Genomic DNA, 10,279 nt, shown 5'->3' on the forward strand with positions numbered 1-10,279 from the left:
TTATTTTATTTGTTTTTTCGTTGGTTATTTTTTTTCCTTTATTTTATTTTGTTTACCTTTATTTAGACGTCTCCATTCATCGCGTAAACACCTGTTACGGGTATATACCCTGCAGACGCAAATAACGCAGCAATCACCGTGCATCGTGTTCACCTCCTATACGATCGTCGACAATAGAAACGTTTAAACACAACGAAATAACTGACGTCGCACTTTGCATATTATACTGACTTGATGCGAGAATGAGAGAGGAAGAGGCACGAGCAGATGTTCACACGATCCGATGATCAACGGGTCTTAAAACGAAAAAAATATTCGGTCAAAAAGTACATAACGCATACGTTTTTATTTCGTCTCTCCGCATGTTTGATTTATGAAACCGACACTTATATATATATATATATATATACATCATATACGACGAGAAGATCAAAAGCCAAATGCAATCTTGGTGCGTGTATTGAATATATGTATATGCACATTTTACCAACTCGACGTTAGACCCTAAACCGGATAAAAAGCCCGAGCACCGAGTGGACAAGGGGGTCGGAGGCCAAAGAGGATTTGAAATATGTTTGCTGGCGTTAACAAGGTCCCTTCGTCCAAATTAGACTGCAGAAAACAACGGTCGATCATAAATATTAACCAACTACGCTTTTTCGTTATCGTTATTAATATTATTATTATTTCTTTTTAGCGCTTAAAAAAAAAATAATAATAATAATAATAAACCAAAAACGTCTCGCAGATAACTCTCCGAAGACGTCGTATTTCGGTGATGTTTTTTTCTCCGTCGCCGTACTACTCCCTCCTCCCCACAATATTTTTTTTTACGATGTCCACATGGCTGGCACATGACGAGCTCGTTAAACGCACAAAACTCGTCCATAAATCGCACTGGGTCGCCGCCGCCGCCGCAAAGTGTATTATCAACGCCGCCGACGGTCTCTAACGAGTTTAATAATAAGTAACTCGATACGGAGTCCGGGTCGCGCGTGTAGGACGACCCGCGGTGACATTTTTACGAACGAAATCGGTCCACCACTTCAGTCAATCTTCCGTTAGAATATATTATAGTATATTATATTATGATAAAAAAAAAAAAAACCAAAAACACGCCGTAAAGACGTTTAACAGTCGTGCTTACCTATATAATATACGAGTGGTGGAAAAAAACCGACGTTATCACGCGCCGTGACAATCTAACAAACAGAACACTGCAATTAGTTAGAAAAACTAGGTAATGAACGTGTAATTTTGGTCGTGTGGTCGTCGTCGGCGAATACAACTCGTTTCTGTGTACGATGTGAGTACAATCAAACCAATTGAGAGAGGTCTATTATCATTTAATTTTTATTATATATGTGTATTATATAAAATATAGTAAATTGACATGTCTCCTAAACGAAAAATCATACGACTTTGTTATTTCTATTATTTATTATTATTAATATTTCTATTTTTATTTTATATTTTTAATTTTTTTTTAATGGTTTCATATAATCTTTGTATTCTTACTAATGGAATTCAGTAAAAGTAATTTAACAATTCTATTTGATACAGGGCCTCCCGTAGAGTAATAAATTAGCGTGGAAAACGTACAAAAAAATGATTAATCTCGTAACTACTTTCAAATTCAATTTTTGGGTCTGTTTCAGACAATTAAAAAACATAGGCGAATCGAATGTATAAAACAAAATATGTTGTATATCAGTCGTATACCCGTTGGCCAGATTTGGTTTCCAAGTTCATATAAAAAAAATGTAATTATACTTATAGGTATGTTATTGTATTTCCAAGGAAATAATCGTGTACGAGTATGTACCTGTATTTATGTTTTGTAATGGTTTGTTATTTTACTTGACATACTTACAAATTACAAGTTATACAATACGTTATACATATTTTAAAATTTATTAAAAATCTGAGTTTTAATATTATATGTTGTATAGTTATTTTCGATATCTTATATTATAATTTTTGTAATATTTATTTGTTTTATATACTACAGTTTCAAATGACATCTTGTTTTCAAACCTAACGTTTGATAATTTAAACTATTTGTATAAATATTGTATTGTATTGTATTGTATTATGTGAAAAAAAATTAAATACTCACCAAAATGACTACAAAATATTTTAAAGACATAAAATAATGATCTCTCAGTAATGAAATCAACCCATACATATGCGATGTTGTTTTAGCCACGAATGCATTGCTTTCTTGATAACATTAATATTAATATATATATATATATATATGTATGTATAATATAGATGTTGTTTTGATCCAGAGGACGAACGCATAGTGTTGGGAATTGAAATTTCGAATATATTATAGTATCATAATAGCGTATGTATGAAATACCTTGACGTGTACACCTACCACAGTATTCATCTCTTGCGGTGAACGTTAGCCTAAAAATTGTAAGCTTATTGCAGTGAAGATCGTTTCAAAGTCATCTAAGGATATGTGTCCGATTTTTGCGTGGGATGCATTTCAATTTGCATATAATATACACCGTACCGTACGAAACGGTTCGATTGGCGCAAAAAATAAAAGAAAAGAAAACCATTGCAGCCTATACACCGAGCCAGTGTTTTATTATATTATTATTATTATTATTTTTTTTTTATCTTTTCATTATACTTACTTGTCACGTTATACAGTTTTATTCAATTGGAACAATCATAATATTATATTAAGAGAAAAACTGCCGAGCACCACTACCGTTGGCCGACGACAGTAATTAATATATAATATTTTATGAAGCACGTGTACACCAAACGACGGAGAGTTTCCTGCAGGCGACTGACGAGACTAGAAAAAAAAGGGTTGAGACCCTCTTTTGGTTTTCACTTTCTGGACGCGTATAATAATATAATGTTGTACGTATTTGCAGCAAGGGTAGATCCCCGTCATCTATTTACGTGACACACAAACGACGTACGGACGGAACAGAACAATAATATTCCGTCTAGTCCGCCGAACACGCACTTCTGTTGACTGCATGACTGACAGACAGCCTTTGCAAAGGGCTGGAAAAAACCCATGTATTATTCATGTTTTCGCTTTCCTACATGTGACTCTCTCTCTCCCGGTCAGTACGATATCATTTGATTCGTACAAAAAGCTATATACAAACGAACAACAATGTAATGTATGTGCGTATTTAATATAACATATATACATATATACATGTAGTGTTGTTGTGTATGGTCATACTTTGGACCGTGACAAAAAATATGCAGATAGGTAGGTAGCGTGTAACATAGTGCTGTACCTGGGTGATGGAAATTAAATAAATAACATGTTTTTTTTTTCAAAATAAAAAATAAATTATTTATTTTCAACGTAGTACAATACACGTCTATACATATTAATATCATTACATAATAAAATGGGATGTACACGAATATATACAAATAATTTCTTAATCAAATAATAATAAAATAGAATCGAAGTTAACAATATTTAAATAAAAAAAAATTGTGGTTAATTAAAAATATCATACAGTCTTCGTTCAAGTAGTGAAACAAAATGTAAATTCCCCAAATTTAATTTTTTTTTTATTTTTTTTTTCACAATCAACCAAGTTGTTATCGGTCTTACCCTGTTACTACACTCGACCCAAACAATTAAACAACAAAACAATTAAAAATCGCATATATTGAGTGTAAATTCGTAAAAATATTCATAATTTGTAATTTACGGAACGGAACGGAACGAAACACGTCGTGGTCTCTAGTAATCAAGTAAAGTTATAGCTTATATATTAAACCGAGTTTACAGGGAAATTAAATTATTATTTTCGAGGATAAGAAGGTGTGTATTTATTATTTATCTTATTTTTATTATCCTTGTTTTGTGTTTTAAAGATAAAAAAAATAATAGTTTTATATTGTCTCTCCAAATAAAAAGCCGAATCCATTTCAGATAACGCAGCGGCAGTACTAAGTGGTAATCCGTGTACTGAATAAAAAAATATACATTTATATATAATATGTAAGTATATAAATATATATTTTTTTTCACTCCGTGTTTCGTACGAAAGCGTACTCGGACACGTCGGAATAATAACAGAATAAACGCTCTAGGAGAGTGTAGTAATAAGGAGAGATATAATAAAATACACGAGAGCCTAGAACCGGTATTATTATTATTATTATTACGATGTATGAAGAGAAAAAAACACCAACACCCACGGAGGTTTTTAATTATCCCACATCATGTGTCATAAATTTAAAATAATATTTTATTATTATTGCTCTGCGTCATGTGAAAAATGAAATAGAATAATAACGTTCGCGATGTATGTCATTTCGATTGAAAAAAGTTAAAAGGTGAGGGGAGAAAACAACAGTGATACGAAGACTTAATCAGTCTGAGCCTCAAATCGAGGATAATACATTTTTTTTTTTATGAGTTTAACACACACAATTTGGTTGCTCAAAACATTTTTTTTTTTTTTTTTGAGCTGACTAGAAAAATGGCGTTAGATTCTCAATAGTTAGTACGAACCGTTTTTTTCACAATAATATAATAATAATATAATATTTAAAAACCCGCCTAAAATCACATTTACAATATAAACGGCGGACACAGCCCGTCGTAAAGTAATTATTACGAACAAATAAAGTAAAAATTAAAAATAATTAAAAAAAAAAAAAAATACAAGAAAGTTTCAAAGGGAATTAACCGCAGCGTGTTCCGGAGAACGTACACTTAGGAACTCAATTAATCTATGAATCATACAAGTCGTGCTTATTTAAACAACATTATCACATATTGATGAGCACATACGTACATAATATGCTTTGTTCGGTTAACAATAAACGAAACAAGACCAAACGAAAAATACAAATATAATAATAATGATAATGATATAATAATAATAATAATCGTACAGTACGTCGGTGACACTGACCTGTTTGCGCGAGATTATTACCCACAAAATGCAATAATATTATAGGTTCGCGGTATACGCTGCGATGTGGAAGTATTAGGGGTAACGACGACTTGCGAGAGTGGCTGTTTACGCATTAGACGAGGTAAGCCTGCACGGCGTTCTGGTGCTGATGGTGCTTGGCCGACCTCCGGCTGTTGGTGCGCTCGAACTGGTGTACGGGCGGCATCATCCTGCTGGGCGACTGGTGCACCGACGGCGGTGGCGTGTCAATGGCCGAGTAGATGTGCTCGGTGGACGCCGGCCGGTCTTCGCAGCCGCCTCCGAGTTTCGGGGACGGCGTGGCCGTCGTGGCCGTTGAGTAGTTGGAGTCCTCGTGCCGGTGCTGCGGTCGGGGCAACGATCCGGGGCTATGCTGCTGCTGTTGGTGGTGCTGGTGGTGATGGTGGTGGTGGCCGTGCGGCCGGTGGTGTGTCCCCTTGTCCTGAGGCGACGGCGGTGGTTGCCGCCGGTGTGCCGGCACCACCGGCGTCCGGGTGTCGATGGTATAGTTGTTTATATTGTTCCGGTAGTTGCACACCTTGTGGTGGTGATGGTTATTGTTGTGGTGGTTGTTGCTGGGCATCAGGTACCGGAGACGCTCCCAGAACCGTTTCTCGCCCCAACGCACCTTAGACGCAACTTTCAGGTACGGCCTGATCTCGGGATCGGCATCCGCCTCGGCAGCGATGCTGTTCTCCTCGATCAACACTAGCTTGTACACTTTTCCCTTGAGTGCTTCGTGTAGTGCCGACCGAAACTCGTATCGTGACCACTCGGTCTGTATGAAGTTTCGGGACAGGACGACGATCACCCGACGGCTGGCCTCCGCAGCCTCGATCACTACGGGCGACGAACCGGCGTGGTACATGGACGTGATGGGTAGGTCCCTGTAGTGCAGGCACAGCTGGTACGACGGGTTGCCGTGCTCGAGCTCAGCGACCACCGACTGCAGGACGAACTCCTCGTCCTTGGGGCTGTACAGCACGTAACCGTCGTACAGTTTCTCGCGGTCTTCGTAAAAGTGCTTGTTGCTGGAGTTCTTGCAGCTGAACACTCGTATACCGTACTTGGTGTACAGCCACACCTTGATGTTATCCCGAACGGCAAACAGCACCAGGGCCACGACGAACACGACCAACAGGAACGTGAGTAGTGGCACGTAACTGGAGGTCATCATGTTGCGCAGGGCCCAGCCGCCGGTGTAGAAGTCGCTGCACGCTGTTTCGTTGAAATCGATCTCGCGCCTCTGGCCGGGATCCGACTCATCTGGCACGCACGTTACGTCTGACATATCGCTGATTTTCGGGCCGTTCTCGTACACCCAGTTTCGGAACGGTTGCAGGAACTTGCAGCGGCAAGACCACGGGTTCTTGCCGACCGACAATTGTACTAAGTACGGATTGACGGACAACTGCCATACGTTGAAATTGCTAAGCAAATTTCCGTGCAGCCTAAGCACCTCCAGGTTCCGGAGTGGCGCAAAAGTCATGTTGTTTACATACGATAAACGATTGTTGTGCAAGTGCAGCTGCCTAAGCTGATAAAGCTGCTCAAACTCGTAGCCTTTCAACTCAGTGAGCATGTTGTCCTCCAAATGGAGTACCTGCAACGAGCTGAGTCGATTGAACGTGTGGTTCTGTAACGATTCGATTTTCGAGTTGTTCAGGTATAGGTGCACCATGTTTTTGCGGCCGATGAATATGTGACCCTGCAACTGATTAAAATTGTTGCCGTCTAGGTACACATGTGTCGCGTCCATCGGTAGTTTCGGCGGCACCTGGTTGTTCAATTGGTATGAACAGTCAACAATGTTCGTATGCCATGTCTGATCATGGTAACATGTACAATTATTAGGGCACGTCATTTCACAGTCGCACGCGTCGTATTCACAACATTTACACACGGTAAAACAGTGGGTTTCGTATTTGCACAAAAATTGTGACGGTCCGGCCGACAATATGGGTACTACCTCCGAGCCTCTGGAATCTGTCGTTTTACACACCACATTATCGAGATCCATGACCTTGGGATTTTGCCTGAGTTGCGTCATATTGTTGACAGCGGGCAACCAGTCCATGGAACAATCACACTCGAACGGATTACCACCGATATAAAATTCCGGCAGCGAACGATTGATGGGCACAACGCCTAGCCGTAGAGCGTTCACGTCCAATCGCGTCAACTCGTTAGCGTACAAGTCCACGCGCACCAAATTTCTCTTTTTCAAAAACGTGTTGGGCCTAATGTTTGAAAGAAAATTGTTGTTGAGGAACAATACTTCTATACTGTTCGGTATCGAACGTTCCGAAATTTCGGTAATATGATTGTGACTGGCATCAATTGTGTTAATGTTCAATCGGTCCTTGAGATTATAGTAGTCTCCCAATTCTTGAACGTAATTATCGTGCAAATCCAGCCATTTAAGATTGGCCGGCACCATCGCGTAATCGAACCAAATTAAATTATTTTTAGATAAATTTATCCATTGCAAACTAGACAACGATTCGAAAACTCCGTTAACGTCGGTTAAATAATTAGCATCCAGTCTGATCGCTTGAATTTGACTATTTTGCGTGAACGTGCCTCGTTCGATGGTATAGATTTTATTTTTCGATAAATTCAACACCTGCAGGTTGGGCAGATTAGAGAACATGCCTATAGTCAGGTTTCCGATAAAATTATCTACAAGTCGTAGTCCGGTCAGTAATTCCATATTTTTAAACGAATTGTTGTGAAACACACTAATTTGATTTTCACCCAAATCCAACTGTTTTTAAGAATGATAATTCGTTCAACGCGGCTGGCACCTGTTGAATGGCATTTGAACTGAGATCGAGTTCTTTAAGAGCCGAACAATTTTTAAATGCTTGGTCGTCTATGGTAATCAACAGGTTGTTGTTAATAGTGAGTTTAGACAGCACGTACAAACCGTTGAAAAGTCGCGGTCCGATCGTGTGCAGCCGGTTTTCCGCCAAGTTAAGCGTGTGCAAATTATACAGTGGAAAAAATGCGTTTTCCTCGATACTGCTAATACTGTTGTTGCTCAAGTCCAAAATCTGCAAGAACACCAGATCCTTGAAAACGTTCGACTTGATCCTGGTCAGTCCGTTGCGGGACAGGTCTAGAACGACCAACCGCAGAAGGCCGACAAACGGTGCTTCGTCGATCTGATTGATCTTATTGTTGCTTAAATTTATAATAACCATCTGTTCGAGCCGGTGGAAGAGTCCGCGGGGCAGCTCGTAAAGCCCGTTGTTTTGCAGGTAAACCTCGCGCAAGTCACGGTTTTTGGCAAACAAGGTCTCCGGCAGGGCCTCCAATTTATTGTAGGACGCGTTGAATACTTTGAGCGATGTGAGCGTAGACAGGCTGTCGGCGGCGATGTCCGTGATGCTGTTGTGCTGCAGAGTGAGCGTCTGCAACCGCTTCATGGCTGATATAGCGGTCCGAGCGGGTACCGATTGCAAGTTGTTCCACGACAAATTGAGCACTTTGAGGTCGGTGCCGCCGGGACAGTCAGGCCCGGAGAACCCGAGCGTGGTGAGGTCTTCGATGCCGTTGTGCGACACATTCAGCTGCTGAATGTTTTTGAGGGCGCAGAACGCGTCGGCGGGTACGGTGTGCACGTTAGACTCGGACAGGTCGAGCGACTGGAGCTCGGTGAGCCGGTCCAGGCTACCCTGCGCTAATTCCATCGTTTTGGTGGCTCCCCATTCTAGGTTAGACGTGTGCACGGTGAGCTTCTTGAGCCCGCCGAGGCCGTCGAACGCGTCTGTGGGTATGTCCAACAACTTGCACCGGACCAGCGCCAGCTCCTCGAGCTGGTGCAGCGGCCGGAACATGCGGGGCACAAGCGTACTCTGTAAGAACAGCTTGTCGGTACAGTCGACCGTCAGCCGAACCGTGCCCTCGGGCTGCACGGACGAGAAATTCGGACTGTCCAGTGCCAAGGCCCGGACCCGGCACTGTACCGACGTCTTGGCCGTGTCGTTGTTGTACGACGACCACGTACACGGTTCGCCCGCGCCACTGCCGTCGAGTTTGGCGGCCGCCGCGGCGCACATCGCGGCCACCAAAAACAGTTTCATTTTAATAAACAATTTCATATTATTTTTTCGTTAATTTTGAATCGTCTCGATTACTTCGCGCCGGATTAACGGCAACCGGGCGACGTAATGCCAAAAACCGAACAGGAAAATTTTTTTTTTTTCGAAACTCGATGTGATTTATTTCAAAAAAAAAAAATCGCGGAGGGCGTTCGTCAGAAAACCGATCGGTTCGCGTACGACCCCGTCGGTCGGGCATTCGACATAATCGCAAATCACAGTAGTCTTTTGCCGCGCGGGACGCACAAGCGCGGATTCGAGACTAAGTAAAAACAACGAAAACGAGAAATTAAAAATTATTTTAAAACACTACGGTACTGCCAGTAGTCGGGCCGGAATACCGATTAATATGTACGCAATCAAAAATATCGCCCTAAGTCAGCGGCGGTAAACAAACAATGATAAAAAAAAAAGAACCGAACTAAAAAAAAAAAAATAAAATAACTTAAAAAAAATCGCAACACTCGAGAACAGAACGTCCGCGCCCGCGAACACTTTCACATAATAAACGGACTCGTAATCCAAAACACGATGCGCGGTCGAACTGTCGGCAACGGGTTCACGGCGGAGACTGAACGCGACACAGGCACGGTCGCACTGGCCCGCGTATCCAGTGGTCCGCTAGTTGTGCTGGACGGCCGAAAGGGGGCGCCACGTGACGGCGACCGTCCGTCGTCGGCGGCGGCAGCGTCCCCTTCCCGGCCGGCGCTGCTGCTCCCGGTTATGGTTACCCTGTGATTATCCGCCGCCGCCGCCGCCGCCGCCGCACACCGTACGGTAGTCGGACTGACGTTTTCCTACGCCACCCGATTGTTAGGTATATTATACGATTTTTTTTTATTTCGAAATCATTGTGATATCTCCTTTTTCCGCTTCGTCAATGGCCGATCGCCGACCACAGGGTGTCGAAAGTCAAAAGACTCGAAAGTGATTTGATTCGATTTTTTTCAACGGTCTTCTGCGCTTTTTAATTGTTCTCATATGTTTCCAATAATTGAAGACTTCCCTTGCGCTTGTACGTATTGTAGCCTGCAGGTTTTTTTCTATTCTCACACAACAAACGCGATCAAATTGTTCTCGTCACAATAACGTCGTTCGGTCCATTGCAGCGCACCGTGTTATAATATTTGATTTGATTTGCAATCTCTTGCTTCGGCGTATAAACTAAACATTTTTAGTTATTAATTTGCTCTCGATTTTATTCATTTTTTTACGAAAAATTTA

At 41.4% G+C, this 10,279-nt stretch overlaps 1 protein-coding gene across 1 annotated transcript; it reads right to left on the reverse strand.

The window, feature by feature from the left end:
• Nucleotides 1–3,573: 3,573 nt before the first annotated feature.
• Nucleotides 3,574–9,613, reverse strand: LOC113555189 (toll-like receptor 7). Its single transcript, XM_026959565.1, is given in 2 exon segments — nt 3,574–7,716; nt 7,718–9,613. Coding segments are annotated over 2 exon segments (4,011 nt in total). The 5' UTR covers nt 9,056–9,613; the 3' UTR covers nt 3,574–5,043.
• Nucleotides 9,614–10,279: the final 666 nt, after the last annotated feature.

This window comes from Rhopalosiphum maidis, chromosome 2, assembly GCF_003676215.2.
Source record: "Rhopalosiphum maidis isolate BTI-1 chromosome 2, ASM367621v3, whole genome shotgun sequence".
NCBI lineage: Eukaryota > Metazoa > Arthropoda > Insecta > Hemiptera > Aphididae > Rhopalosiphum > Rhopalosiphum maidis.